This window comes from Cuculus canorus, chromosome 4 (assembly GCF_017976375.1).
Source record: "Cuculus canorus isolate bCucCan1 chromosome 4, bCucCan1.pri, whole genome shotgun sequence".
Classification (NCBI taxonomy): Eukaryota; Metazoa; Chordata; class Aves; order Cuculiformes; family Cuculidae; genus Cuculus; species Cuculus canorus.
This window is the reverse complement of record NC_071404.1, coordinates 55861445-55877535: the sequence shown is the minus strand read 5'-3', so window position 1 is coordinate 55877535 and position 16091 is coordinate 55861445. Positions and strand designations below refer to the sequence as shown.

Here is a 16091-nt window from a genome sequence, read left to right as displayed (position 1 = left end):
GGAGTTCAGGATAAACTGTGGAAAGCTGGGAATTTCTTAACATCAACAAGCTGCTTGGATTTCCATGCCGCACAGCTACTTTACCATTATATTTTTGATTTGTTTGACACTTCAGAGGCCAGTTTTGTTTTCATTTGTGTGGTGTGCTCAGAAGCAGTTTGAGAAGTTCATTGTTGATCATTCATAGGTGGAGATGGTATGCTTTAAATCAAGCATTTAAATGATATTATCTGTTTCTAAAATATGAGTGAGAACTTCCTTTGGACTAACGAGGATAGCCCGAATAAAATCAGTTGACTTACTCTGTTTGCTTTGCTGATGACTGGGTCAGGTGTGTAGATACACACATCTGTTCTGTACTTTGACACAAGAAAAGCTGTGTAAATGTGCTTGGCCAGGCACAAGCAGACTTTGCGAGAGACTTGCAATGTTTCCATACCCTCTCTATTCTAATCTGTTTGATTAATTAGTTTAAGCTGGAATAGAGACTCATGGTTTAATTGGATCAGGCATCAATGACTAGGGACAGTTTTCAGTCTCTGTGGTGTGTTAAATTAGCTTGCAGTGCATGTTTATCTGAGGGTCACCTTTGTAAATTAAATAAAAAAAATCCAATTTCTATTTTCCTTTCCTGTGAACAAAAAATGAAAAACAATAGGTTTTTCTGTATTTTTAGCTTGCTCCTGGAATCTGCATGCAAACAAAAATTTACAGTCAAGCAAAATTTTACAGTCAAGTTATCAGTTCCTGGAAATGTTAAACACTGACAGAAATGTCCTTCACTAACAGCCTTAGCAGCCTGGGGTACCACTGTGTAGAGGGAGTGCAGAAGTGGAGTATCAAGGAGGCCTGCCCTTGGTATCACAGATTAGGGGTGCTAATATAGTTTATATGGTTCTTTGGCAGGGCAAAGATGGCGAGCCTGGCCTTGATGTAAGTAATATGTATGACCAATACACTTAATGGTAGGTAAACGTTGTTCAAGAAAGAGCTTACCGAGTGTAACACTTTGTTTCCTCTTAGTGTGCATGCAGTGTATGCTAAATGCTGCATTTGCTCTTTTGCTATGATACAGAGAACAAAGATTATGCATTATACAACCCTTACTGACAGAACCCACCACCCACCAGTTACAACATTTAGTAATACGAGTAGTTGGTGCTTTGGAAGTCAATAGGCTGAAAAACTGCACTTGGTAAGAAAATATTCAGACTTGTGAGTTAGTCATAGAAGAACAAGGAGTCGCTAACATTTGGCTAAGTATATTTATCCTAATTAAAGAAAATAATTCCATATCCTGTAAGTGATACGTTTTAAATTTTAGGATCTTTCTTTGATGTGCTAAAAAGACTTACCGGAAGACTTTTCCTGTAGTCTTACATTGAAATCACTAACTCAGAGAAGTCTTTTCTAGAATGTACATGTGCTACATAGCATGGACTATTGCTGTTTTGAGTGATATGAACTCTTTCCATTGCTGGCAAAATGACTTCATCAAACACAATTATTTGTCTCACATGCTCTCGTGTGCATGCATGTGTGCACACATAATGCACGTATACATACAAAGCATGTAGTGAAATGATCTTTTTTTTATGTTTTCCAAGAGTATTTGAAAGCTTAACCTACATGTGAATGGAAGTCGACCTATCTTTGTCCATTCTTTTTTATAGGGTTTCCCTGGTCCTCGAGGAGAAAAGGGTGATATAGGAGAAAAGGGAGAAAAGGTGACCACAATGTTATTAACTACGGCTTGATTCCTAGGCCTAGGCAGTTCTGCTGTCTTTATGCTATAAATTGTCCCATTAGAACTAATCTTTGTTTCCAATGTGTGCCAAAAGGTGGGTCACAGATACAGGCTAAGCGGTATCGTGAAACCCACAAAAAATTATGCACAGAAGTCGAATATCAACAGGTCCCAAAGCACAGATTTTTTCTAGGCTCCTTTTCTCCAGTCCATCCTACACTTGTAGAAAATCCTTGTCAAGCTGAAATGTTTGATGCAGACACCACTGATACGTGTCATTGCGTTAGCAGTTTTATACTGAAGACCCCAGTTCTGTGTTTGCTGTATAACTGTTGATCTTAGCGTACCTTGCCTGTACAAACTGCCTGTCCCACACCAAATGCATAAGGACAGGAACTGCTTAAAATTTTATTTTTGACAGTGTCTTGTTTACAATTAAGTCCTTCACGATAACTGTGGATTGAAATTAAATTTTATATTCTCCTATGCTGGTAAGCCAACTAAACAGTGAAGTTAACAGAAACAGCTTGACTTCATTTTCACTGTCCAGACACAGTGACTTGGAAATACGTTTGGTAAAAAGCAATTTAGGACTAAATGCATGCAGAGGAAGCTCTTCAGCAAATCTCCCCTATTGCTATCACAGAGCCCAGTTACTAAAACTGCTGAATTAACACCCACACCAAGGCACTTACTTAAAAAGGCCGTATGTACAGCAGGCAATTTTTCTAGTTTGGACAACTGATTTTGCCTAGCTGACATGTACAGGGTTATACGAGGTCCACTTCCCATCAAAGTATCTTAAACAAGAAGCAGGGTTAAAAAGTCACCATGGCTGTTCAAGTTCACCTTTTCTTCATCCGTCAGGTGAAACGGTTCCCCAAAATGCATTGATAAGGCTACTATGAAAGGTATCCTTCCCCTTCTATCCCTTGTCATATTGCTTAGTTTGAGCTCAGAGATCACTGGTAAGGTACTAATTTTGCAGAACAACTCATGATTTCTTGGGTTTTGACTATTTCTTACAGTATTGGCTTTTACACTGACATTGCACAAGCTGAGATTAGCAAGTTTCTAGTTAAGAAACTTAATTCAAATTGCATTGCAAAAATATATATAATTACTAACATTCTGTAGAGAACTAGTGACACATTTTTTTCGTAAACATGCTATGATAGGCAGGAAATAAATCTTTACTTCTTCAGTTTGATATGAGTCTTGGACTGATGATTTTTTTATTTAGCCTATCAGTAGTTCTGCTACAGTGAAAGCAAGTCAGTGTTTGCATTATAATATCTGGTTAACTTGGCTGTAAAAATAATTTTTAGATATGTTCTAGCTATAATTATGAATATAAAATTATAGTCCAGGAGCACTCAGCATGAAAAAGTTTGGTGCAGTTGATTTTGTATTTTCAAGTTGTATGAATAGAAGAAAAAGAATCTTTTTAAAAAGGAATAACCTTTAACAAATGGTAGAGATTGTATTGTGGGGAAAGGGAAGGAAGGGGGCTCTGATCCCAAATGTGCAATTGTTTTTCTTGTTTTAAATACTGACAGACTACTGTGATGTATCACAACAGTGGCTGGAAAGGCATCATCCTTTTCCTCTTACATTCTCCATTGATGAAAACGTGAGGAAGGGGGATTGTTCCAACCACAATGGTGTTACGGAAGTGTCATGAATTTGTATTTCTCTAGACTCTAAGGAAGGGCAGGAGGGAATTTTTTTTAATCTTCATCAGATGTACGTTCTCTGTATCTCCTGTGGATCTCTATAGTTCAGGGTAAGGAGATGAAGATTAAGAAAAAAGAACTCAGTCTGTGGAAGAAGTAGTAAAGTAGTCAGAAAATCCAGGCTGTTTTCTACACAGATGACTGCTGCATTGAGTAAGATAATAGGTTTGCCCTGCAAAACTGGAAGTATGAATCTGCTGACTCATAATGCAACAAGTTTAAAAAAATACAAATCCTAAAGATATAAAAAAGCATTGGAAACTGAACTATACTGTCTACTTTCAGAATAATTTTTGGAGTATGTCCATGCGTTGTGTTTGCATGCACTTACAGCAGACGTGTTAATTACTGTTACATCTAGTACAAATAACATAAGATTTGACCCTGAAACTGCTGGGCTTCTGTGCTACGCTGTCATGTTTGTAGGTTTAAAATGAAAACTTAGCCAACATGCAGTTCCTGACTCAGGGGAATATTTTTACTTCTCAGTCTTACAATTTGTTAAAGAAGGGTAATATTTGGATTACTCTTTTCCTCAATATTATCCTGCAACTTTTTGGCACACAGAAAAGGTAGACAAGAAAATTTGCTCCTATTTTGTAGTGAATGAAGTATGTTTTGTTCATGGTAAAGATTTTTTCATTTGAATATGTCAAGTATGCTATGATATTAAATGTATAATGTGCTTTCTTTCTGTTTTAAAAATAAGATAAAACTAATTATTTTTTATTTGTGTAAAAATATTTTTTCTCTCTTGTTGATAGATTAAGTCATTCTGTACTGGTGTGGAAATAGTTAAATGTCTATTTACTATGCTTCACTAAAATCTGCCTGTCATTCCAAAGGGGCATTCCTTCCTTCTCCTTCTACCTTCATTCCTTGCAATTCCTCTGTCTTTTTTACCCTTTTCCTCACAAATTAAATCCTCCCAACAGCCACAACCTCGCTTGCTGGTTATCCAATGTCATACTAATTTTCCTATGACTATTTTTCCCATTTCTTTGTGATAGTCTTGATTTACTCATCCTTCCTATCCCATGTTTTATGATCCTAGTCAAATTTGTTTAATTTTTTTTTAATGGAACTTTTTTGATTTTTGTGAAATTGAGAGCAAACCTGAAACTCATTTACCATTGTGATCAGCTGGTGTGAAATCAATTATAAAATGAACTATCTAAACATCTTATACTGCTTGAAGGTGAGATCATCTTTGCAGGTAGCTTTGTTGAGGGGAGTCAACACATTTCCATGAGTAATTAAAGCATTGGAAATTTTACATTTAAAATGAAAACTCAGTGTGAAATTAAAGGATTGAGTTTTGATAAAATAAATAGATGAAACATTGCTGCAGTACAGAGAACATTTGTATATTTGTTGGAATATTTAAATAAAGAATCTAATTATAACTTCTGAGTACTTTATGATACCAAGATATTATGAAATCATTGAAAGTGTCATACCACCTCTCCATCAAGCAGTTCAAATGTTTTGATTCCTGTAACAGGGTTTGAAAAGGTTATGTTGTATTTGGAGTGACATGAGTACACCCTCAGTGATGTCTGTGGGTTTCTGTGGACACCAATGAGAACAGGATTTGTTCCAAACTCTTACCAAAGTGCAAAGGATTAGTTCAGGAAAGGATGCTCCAGGCCAAATTCACCCTTGATGTGACACCATGAAAGCTGACAGAATTTAGCCAGAGACTAGATGTCACTGCAAAGCATCCATGCCACAGGCCTTCTTTAGAGAAATTATGCGGAGGTACTGTGCTCTCACAAGGTTGCTTTTGACTAGCGATGAATCTTCTAGGGAAGCTGAAAAATTCAGCTTAGTGTGCATGTGCACTTCAGTACTATCACTTAGAACAAATAGGAGACTTCTTATTTTGGACTGTGGATTGGGGAATTTGCAGATTTGCCTCTGTCTCAAGAAATCAATGATTTCAAGCCCTATTCTAGGATTCAAAATATTCATAATGCTGATATGAACTACCAACACAAAAATAATACCAACTGATTCCAGTTCTTGCTTGTGATCATATAATTTATTTTTCCACATTATGCACCATCCAAAGCAGAACACAGTGGTAAGTGTCCTTTCAGCTCTCCATTGGCTTAAAAAGAAAAAACCCAAACTTTTAAACCATTTTTTCTTTAATTTTTTTCCAAAAGAATGAAACTTGTTTTATTCAAACCGTTGTATCCACAGGGGGAAAAGGGAAAGAAAGGCAAAAAGGGGCCTAAAGGGGAGAAAGGAGAACAGGGTGCTCCTGGATTAGATGCACCTTGCCCATTGGTACGTCTCATTTGTGTACTGGACAATAGATCATCCTGCTGTAGACCGATGGAATAAGAAATGCAGGGAGAGGAACAAGCACCAGCTATTGTGTCACCTGTTGCCCTTTATTAATGCAGCCTTATCCCAAGTTCTGGCAAATTTTGGAGCAAACTGTGTTTGTCAACCTCCTAATTTGGTTTAAAGCATCAGACTTCAGACCTTCAGGATTGAATTTGTGAGTTTTGTTGGTGGTTGTTTTCATTATTTTCTGCCAAATATGTTGGGAAAGGAACCAAATTTGGGATGTGGACGAGTCAATGCCCCACAGGTTGAAATCACGCCATGGTGGTCAGCTTGCTCCTCTTGCCTCTCTGTTGTTATTTGTTCGTTCCAACTAAGTCAGTACTGAAGGCATTTCCTTGATAGTAACATTGCAAGTTAATCTTCACAAACAGGGATTCCGTGGAATTAAGGGGGAAAAAGGGGAGCCAGGCCAGCCTGGCCTGGATGGGCTGGATGCCCCTTGCCAATTGGTACAGTATTTCTCTTTCCTACCAACCCTGCATGTGGTTCCTTTGTTTGTAGTCAGCCATCTTCACTGTAAAATAATGTTTTCCTGAGCCAACTTTACATTATTCATGTAACACGTGCATGTGCATGAACAAACCAGCTGCTTCAGTGATCGTAACTGAAATAAGAGAACACACATTTTTGTTGACACCTCAAACCTAACTCTCAGCAGTTTTCTCCCACGTCACATGACAGTTTATAAGTTTGTGTCCTTCCTACATTTTCCCTGAGAATCGTTTGTTATTTTCCTCAAAAATACCTATTGCCTTACTCACCCTGAACACAAGTCTTTGTAGAAACCCAGCACAATGTCCACTTCTAATCAAGTCTGATGACTTCTGTGTGCACTGGCTCAGTTTTTTACCCTAGTCTGTCCCAGAGCTACTCTGCACCCTGAACTTTCTTTCAAATCCATGCAGTCTTGGGGGTGCTTTTTCAGGATTTGGCCAAAATGACTGTCTTGTACAGAATAACATAAATATTTCTAAAATTCAAGTCATAGGTTTCCAGTAAGCAAGCTGGAGCCTGATCTCCCAGACCTTATGCAAGTAATAATTTTGGTGTCTGGCCTGTTCATCAAACAGTATTCAAACAGATCTGGAAACGAAAAGCATACCTGAGGTTTGTAAGAAGATAACAGTCTGCAGCCCAAACCCTCACTGTCTCTGTTATTTAACTTCTTCAATTTAATGGACTTACCCTTGGAACTTACCTTCCTGGAATACACACAACACTCCCCACCCTATGTTAGCATGAATTCAAGTTCCCACCTATACTAAAATGCTACTTGTTGACCCTCTCCCATGTACCAATCTGGCAACAGTGATTTGTATTTAATGGCAAAGTAAGTTTAAATTCTTTTCCATCTAAAAAAAAAGAAAAAGAAAAAAAGAACAGTACATACACATTTCCTAAAGATACAAGGAAGATTTTTTTTTTTTTTATTGTTTGCAGTAAAATTTGATCTGCATGTTCTGATATTGTTTGGTAGTTAAGCACGGTGCTCTAAGATGAATGTTGAATTAAGCAAATTTTATTTCAACTATAGCACTTCTAATTTGAAGTTAATGGATTTTAATCTTAAACACATAGTCCATTAAGATTATTCCATAGTCCGTTTTGTTTGCTTCCAATTAATGGTAACCATATCTCATATTTGGGGGGGGGGGGATAATCAAGCATGCCTTTGTAATTTAAAAATGTTTATCTGTCTCTGTATTATCATTTATATCTGGAGATTCACTAAGAGTCACTGGTGGATGAAAAATATTCTATTAATAGGTAATTACTAGAAAAAACTGCTGAGCAAACAGCTCTTGCTTTAGGCAGCAAGCCATTCCCATCAAATTACATGCAAGCACGTTGAAAAAAATCTCATTAACCATTGTCTTCACATGTAAATTCACATAATAAGTATTGTTATACTATATTTTAAAAAATGTAAAGGCCTGATCTTTTTTCCTTATTGTGCATAGTCTAGTAATATAATACTTGCTCCTAATTCTGATCATATAATTCGTGGATAAGCCCTGTTTAGCCACATAAACTGGAATTAATTCCCTGAAAACCGGTAGGACTATGGTCATAAGTTGGCTCTGATCTTACTGGATGCATGGAGATATGTGAAAGCTGGGTAGTGACAGAAAAACGGAGTGACTCTCGCTAACATAAGGCAAAAGTATATAGCCACATTGTCCAGTAGATGAAATATTGCTGCTCTAATGCCCTAATCCTGTCACTGATTTTTTCTTCCTCTGTGTCACTTGAGGTTTGTTCAGGCCTTAAGTTATTGCTGCTTCATTTAAAAGCTAAGAATGAAAGTGAACAGAAAAGATCCTACTCAAATTTGAGTCTTGCTATCTTATCACTGAGTCAACTTTGTATTAGTGGCCAATAAAACACAATATCCTCCAGATAAAAGTGATAACATTTTTTTGCTCATCGATCGTGTACATTCAGCTACAGATTGTTGTGAATAACAGATTATATTATAAATAATGTGCAGCCTGAGATCTAACAGCAATAAGAAACTGATGAAGATGTTCTTATCATTTAGGAAAAAACAAAGCTTTATGACAGAGAGGTGCACGTATGTGTTTAGAGTGTAAACCTCTCCTTTGGCTTTTCATTCACCTGAGAAAAGAGAGGAAATAAGTTAGGAACTAGTAACTACTTGTTAGATAAAGTCGGGGCTGTTTCAGCGGTTCTAACAGATATTGATGAAATATCTATCCTATCAAACTTAACAATGTTCTTTTTTTCCCCCTCCCCACACTCCCTTTGAGACAGGGTCCTGATGGATTACCGATGCCTGGCTGCTGGCAAAAGGTAGGATGGGCAGAACTTTTTCTTTACAGGGGCATTACATCCTAAGCACACAGAAAAGCCTGTCACAGTTGTTCTGAACAGTATCAAGATATACTTTAGAGCCTCTTAGACATATGAACGCAGCAACACTAAATAAGACCTCTCCATGATAGTTGTTGGTGTGGTGAGGTTGTAATATACATAAAAGTAATCACTCATTCAGGCGGTGCTGTACAAACAGTTGGCATTGCTTTTCTGAAAAGTCCAAGACTTTTCTCTTTCGGATGAAGACTCACACATCCTTTGCTTTCTGCACTTGAACACTGCTTCCCGTTCTTTATAAAAGCTCATGGATATGGCATTTTTGTCAAATGCATTGGTCTATTTTGATACTAGTTTTCTGAGATACCTAGAAGAACAGCATCCTGCCCTTCTTTTTGCCTTACCTTTCTATTCTTCAATACACTCTCCTGGTTGTTTTATTGTATGTCAATGTTAAGTGGCAATGCTATTTTAGTAAAGACTTAACCTAGACAGTGCTTGATTTAAAAATATACCATTCAGAGTAATGTAGTAGAGAGTTACTGGCATATAACACGTTAGAAAACATAAAACATAAGTGAAATTCTGGGTGCACTTATCTCTAAAGAATAGCTGGTGTGGAGGAAATAACTGTCCGTATTTGCTGCTCTGCCGTGTCTATGTATTTGGGATAGAAATCTGAAATATCAACTTACTAATTGGATTAATCTGTATCTCTTTTTGTCTCTGCAGTGATGAATCTAACCTTACAAGCATGAAGTTGTGTAGATAGTGCTCCACTTTTTGTATTTATAGTTGAAAACTGAAAATTTGATTTTACAAGTCTGAGATATGTTTACATGTAGCTGCTTCTACTTGTTTGCAATAGTCCATGTGTACATCTTTTTTTCACTTACATCTGCAGTTAAGCCTGCAAACAGTCTCTCTCTAATGAGAGAGAGATTTCAATACAACTATCAATAATAGAAATCTGATTATTTCTGTGAATTCTTATAATTTGGCTTGTGGACCTGCATGGACGATGAGTGCCATGAACTAGTTTACAAGAAATTGTGACCAAATAAGAGCAAAAAGCTGTACTGTACCAGCTGCTGTTGGAGCTTACTGACTTGGCTTCCATGTCCATCTTAAACACTTCACTGATTCACGTGACCATATCTGCTTGTAAGGACTAAAAGCATGAGTTTGTGTGCCAAACCCGCTTGCTGTGTGATCACGTCACATGCTGAGTAGCTGCTCATGGTGACCTTTGATTCTAGCTTCTGAATTGTTTCCTTTTGTCATCTTAAGGGAGTCACACCATGGCTTATTGCTAAAAAGAGATAAACCAGAGGAGGATAGAAAGAGGCCTTGAATTTTTTGGGAATAAGAGTTCCAGCTGCAGGTGGATGGTTTCCAGTCTTGTGGGTCACCTGGCCCCTTTGATCAAAGAGGGTCCCGCCTATTAAGCAGCATCGGTTTGCCTTGCACTGCTCATGGTCATGAAGACATTCACGATAGGGGCTGTTGAGTCCTTAATCAAGAGCAAAGAAGTTTGAAGAAGAAACCAGACTTCTCTGTGGGTTGTTTGAAAAGGTTACAGTGGTGCTGCTGGGATCATTTGATGGCAGACACTGCATGAGACCAGAAGCTTCTCAACCTTACTCGAGAATGGACAGAGTATATGCTCTGCATATTGTCTTTTGGGACTGCTGGAGGAAAAAGCATTCTTGAGTTGGGGATGAATGGGAACATCCTCCAGAGGAGGAGATAATGGAACTGACTAAAGATCTATGTACCATGGTGTGTTTTTCAGGTGATTCAGTTTAAAACACAAAACTAGCTGAACTTCTCTGCGGAGTTTTGGAAGCTATCGTTAACTTTGTTTTCATTTTCCTGTAACTGTTACCATAAAGGATGCATTTCCATAATCTATTCAATGTTTGTGATGATAGCATTGAAGAAAATACTTCAGGCCATACGTTCATCTTGTTTCACTATTAACAGTTTTTATTTCAGAGTCTTTGAAGCCTTGAAGTCTAAAAAAAAGGAGTTTATTTTTGTTTTTCACAGACTGCTTTATTAATCTTGTTCTTTTTCTGCTGTTATAGTGACCTTAGTGGACATTATTACTCAAAAAGTATTAGAAAGAATCAAGTCTGTGTGATTACCACTGCACACTTGTCACTGTTAAAGGCATTTCTATTTCTCCATTTCTGTTCAGATGACTAGCTTTCTAGAGAAACATTGTCAAAGTTTGTTTCTCCGCTTTTTTTTATTGCTAGAAATACTTAATTTGTGCACATTCGTAGTTTTTGCCACAAGGTATTTTTTCCAGTTTTGAGTCTTCATATGGTGCACTGTAATTAGTTTGAGGGACTAATTTATAACAAATGGTGCCATATTTGGCAGATGGAAATTCTTTTTCTATTACTTCTGTTCCTAGTGTATAGCAGGATGATCACAAACTTTTTTACTTACTTTTCTGAGAGTTGTCTTTCATACGTAGACCAAAATTAAAGTTGAGGAAGACAGCCTGTCTCCATCCATATGTGGGCACCTTGCCCTTCTTGGAATGCATGTCTTCTGAATCACGTGAAGGTGGACACCTACTGTGGTTGCACTTTTCATATTGCTTCACAATCTCAAATCAATGGAAATGCCATTATAATGAGATCTTTCACTTTGTTAAATCTTTATCGTTCTGGTATATCAGAGACAAAAAACAGCTTTTCATGGGGAAAGATATTCCAGAGTTTTGAAACTAAAAATTAATTTAGTGGCATCCATCTAGTACTATCATATCAATAAAAACAAAATTTCAACACTATATAGATATACATACTGCATATACCTATATTTTTACTGCTCAATTCCATCTTTCCAATAGTAAGAAATAAACAAGTGTTCACAGATATGAGGAAAAACGTTTTTCTGTGCTTAAATTTTCAGAGATGCGAGTATCAACCTGTTTGAATAATCAAGATTGTAATAATAAAACCTTCACATGGCCTAGACTGACTATAAAGTGTTAATAATCAGTGCCGCAGCAGTAATGTGAATGAGGGACTTCCCAGAAAAGAGGACAAGAGCAGCACTGTGTAAACCCTCAGACTTGCCAGTTTTAGTCTGCTTGTTTAAAAAGCAGTATCTCAAATAACAACAGGCTGAAGAGCAAGCTGCTGCCTAACAGAAAAGTCTCTTGTGCCTGTGTCCTGACTGAGCACTTTTTGCAAAGTATATTATAGATTTGAAGACTAGAAGTTGAACATTTTTATAAAATATCAAATGCTGTCAATCAGTATTTGATGAAATCAGCAAAATTAAATATTTTTTAAATGTCCCTCAAATGCAAAACCAAGTAGGATGCTTATGATTTGGCTAGATGGTTTAGAAATTCTGTATGGACAATGTCCACAAGTACACTCATTTACAAAACAGTGGCAAGATAAACAGCTATTAAATGCATGCTGTCACTAGCACATTCATATTCTTAACATTTGTATATCTGTATTTTTAAACTGTCCTCGTAGCATCCATTTCTGTATGTATCGATAAAGCTAGCAGAAACTTGGTTCATTATTTCTTCATTCAGGAAATAATTATAGACACTACTGTTAAGCATTAGTCAAAACTCAATTCCCCTTTAACTCCCTGACATGGAGACCCCGCTGAAGAAACACTTAAGCACCTTTGTTCACTTTCTTTTCTGTCTTGTAAAGCAATTTATTTAACTCCTGCCAGGTGAGACTACTTCCCACCTCCCATCCCCCAGCCACACCCTCGACAGTCTAAGCTTTTAAGCTTCTTTATTGTTCAATATCATGAAAGGTTCATTCCATGTAAATAACCATGGGTAGAGAGCAGATAAACAATTTGACAGGCTAAACTACATACATAGATTTTACATTAATATTTGCATCTCAAAGACTGACTTGAAATGAAACCTAACAGTATCTAGAGAAGTGGCATGTTTGGTACGAACAGAAAAGAATTCTGTTTATTATTTCATCAAGAAAAGCACCCTGTGAAGACTTGCGACATCTTTATTTTGTTTAAAAAGCAACTATTTTTGGTGCTGGTATATCTTTTCTCTTTTGATGGCAAAGCTACAGTTTGAACCACCTGTGTGTTGTTGTATCTTTTAGTAGCATTCCTCCAAGTAGATACTATTTGTTTTGTTTAGTTTGGGATAGGAAGAGTAGTTCCTTTACCAGTATTTTCACTTGTAGAAATGTGTAGTGGTATTAGTCTACACGTTTTCTATATCCCTGACTTCTTCAGGCATGATTAATTCTTATTTCTTTGAGAGTTTTCAGTATTTGTTTCATACTGAGTTTGTAATCATCTGTTACTCCAGTGTATTATAATCGCTTTGTGCAGAAGTCCTGCTACAGAAGTAGCAAGTCTTTTACCCACTGTATGGAATATGTCTGACATACGTGGTCCTTGTCTTCATACTCATAGATTAGCTGTGAGGAATCTTCCTTTCAGGATGCTTTGGACACCTTTTTTTTCTTTTTTTTTTTTTTTTTTCCCTGAGGTAAAGCATGAAATGTTAATTCATGGAACAATGATACAATGTATTTTTTTGATTTATAGGTTTATTTATTGCTGATTTTGATGCCATGTTCTGGTAGTGTAGCAAGGCAGAATGACACTCTTCATCCAGCTGCTTATATATTCTTTTAGTCTACCATGTAAGTAGTATGAATGAGTTTCAGAATGATCAGAATCTGCACATGTATAGAGTTTAATAAGGGATAATTCTTAAGACTGATGTATAGTGTGCAAAGTTAGCATTGACTCCATTGAGCATTCCCCTCGTGAAAGAGTGCACCTGAGCATCAGTTACTCAGTTGCGCCAGTGGAAGAGGTGATGCAAACCCAAATGTGCTCAGCAGACCTTTGGTCCTTGTGGGAAGGTGGTGCTGCGTAAGGCTGAGGGCCACATACGACATGTCATTCAGACCCTGAATCCCATCTAGAAAGAGAAGAATTGTCCCATTGACCACCACAGAACCAGTACTGTGAACCTGGTCACAGCCATGCAAGGCTCTTCGCTTCGCTGTGCCTCTCTTTCCCTAGCAACGAAACAGGAAGAGTCATGCATCCTTCCCTTGCAAAGACCTTTGAGACATGGCTGAAGGAAGAACCCAGGTAGTGTGCTTAGTAATAAGGGGAATAGTATCAACAGTAGAGTTTTGCCTAAATCAAGACCACTTTAGTGAATAAAAGCTGCAGAGGTACTCCCAGTCTATTGAACATGATGAAGATGTTCAAGGCATGTGGAAGTTGACCTTTCCTTTCAAATCTCCTGTTCTCTGCTGCTTGACCATCTTAAATTACATTTTTAAATCTCTGAATTGTATCTAATGAGAGACGTAAATTTTCACACTGCAGAGTCACACAAAACATTAGTATCTGCAAAGATAGTGGTGAAAAGAAAGTAAAGGTTTTAGTCACTGAAAAAATGAATCCATTGTAGTGACCAGAATTAAAACTAACACCTGATTTATTTTTTTTTTCCTTTTTACAACTTGCTTTTATGGATCCGAATGTTGCTCTAATGTACAAATGAAGGTTTTCTTGCACCCTCTGTTATTGAAGTATTTCACATGGTGGCTGGATTCGTTAAACACTGTTAGAAACAAGTGCCTGCCACCATCATTTCTGACAAAATTTTAGAAAGGTACTCCACAAAACAAGAGGAGTTTGTATTTTAAAAATATTTGGAGTATTGTTTTTGTTTCATTTTGGTTTTAAATGCATCCAGTTATTAATGCTGCTTGGAAATTGAATTTTCTTTGGAAAACAGGGGGCCTTAACTTAACCTAGGACTGTCAGTGTTTTATTTGTTTCTATTTAAATAAGATATTGTATGAATTTCCCAGATACCATTGGTTCTTGCACACTTCTCTGAAGTATTATGAAGAGTTGGGTTGGTGGAAGAATGTTTTACATATTGTTAACAAATATGTGGATATTCTTATATTATTGTACATGTTTGGGAAAATATCACACAACTTTATAAATGTTACTAAGATGTATGTATCTGACTTTTTCCTTTGGAAAATATTATATATTTTTATTTGTATTTTTTACTTTTTTTAAGTTCATCTATATGCGCTGTTATTTTTGTATTGCAAATGGTCTCATAAATGCAGTAGAAGAGATAAAAATACAAAGAAAAGTTAATTGGTGAAGGTTTACAGTGCTTGGAGGAAAACACATGAGTCAGTCTCGTATTAATCAATACTAAAAATATTTGGAGTGTCTTAGCACTGTAAATATGCCACAAGATGTCCTTTGATGAGTAGTGTAAAGAATTGCAAGGTTTTAATCGTCCATTTCAAATTGTTATTAATTACCACTTTCTTGTGGCCTTTGATCCTGACTTAATTGAACTCGATCAAACAGCATGCTTTTGTTTTTATTATTAAAATTTCTCCTTGGTTTTCAGTTGTTTTCTTTCAGTTTTGTACTTCAGGTTTTGTTTCTTGCTTGTGAGAAGTTGATCTTCAAAATTATTTTTACACTATTTATGATTTATTTTCATAATGTAAAAAGTGTGTAATTATTAAAATATTAATCCAACCATTGGTGCTGATTTTACATAGTTATAAAGTTCTTAGTGTTGGTGCAAAAATTGCTGTGGTCTGTGAATTGGAAAAAGTGTGTGCTACATTGTGCCAATCTGTAGTTTGAAATCTAGTGCAGGTCATGTCAGTCAGTTTTCACATTCACACAAAAATCAGAGCATTTGCAACATGTTCCATTTTCCTGCATTGTGCAATAAGAAAACACACCTCTTTCTATTCTTAATATGTCTTTTCCCTTCAATGTCCAGTCTGTTCAGTCATCTTTTCTAAACAGGCAGCACAGGCTATGGGCAACCACAGAATTAAGGAAGGAAGAAGCTTTGCTGCAAACCTTAGAGCCTATATTTTCTCACTCTTGAAAAGTTGCAAAGATATATGTATTAACCAGAAGTTGAAACTATTACATAGGCAAGTCCACAGGCAACCTAGGATCCAAAGAAATGAAGCTGAAAATCACCAGTGTCCCTTTTGTATAATACTGAAGGTGAACAATAAACCTGAACTGCCAAGAAATAAAGGCACAGGCACAGTGCAAGCTAGAAAATATGAAGGTCTGTTTACCGCAAGTCCAGTTTGTTCAGAAAAGACCCAGAATAATTAGTGCAAAATGGTATCTTTTCAAGCACTCTGGTCTAAGAAAACGTGTTTTTGCAGGAGTCTCTTCGGTCAAAAGACTTTTTTTTCAAAAAATAAAACATTGTATAGCAGCTGTAGTCTCTTCAAAGCATTATTTAAATGTTTGAATTTTCTAATTCCCAAAATATTTCAGACAAACAAAACACTCCCTTCAACCAAAAAATATAAAAAATATAGTCAGTCTAGGCTAAGAGA

The 16091-nt window shown here is 36.6% G+C and overlaps 1 protein-coding gene across 1 annotated transcript in view; it reads left to right on the top strand.

The window, feature by feature from the left end:
- The window catches only part of COL25A1 (collagen type XXV alpha 1 chain), a 321366-nt gene extending 305431 nt beyond the window's left edge, over positions 1–15935 (top strand). Inside the window, exons 33-37 of the mRNA XM_054064743.1 lie at positions 907–933; positions 1674–1727; positions 5692–5778; positions 8620–8658; positions 9970–15935. Coding sequence (XP_053920718.1) covers positions 907–933; positions 1674–1727; positions 5692–5778; positions 8620–8658; positions 9970–10005 — 243 coding nt within the window. The 3' untranslated portion in view covers positions 10006–15935. The remainder of the gene's footprint in view (positions 1–906; positions 934–1673; positions 1728–5691; positions 5779–8619; positions 8659–9969) is intronic.
- Positions 15936–16091: the final 156 nt, after the last annotated feature.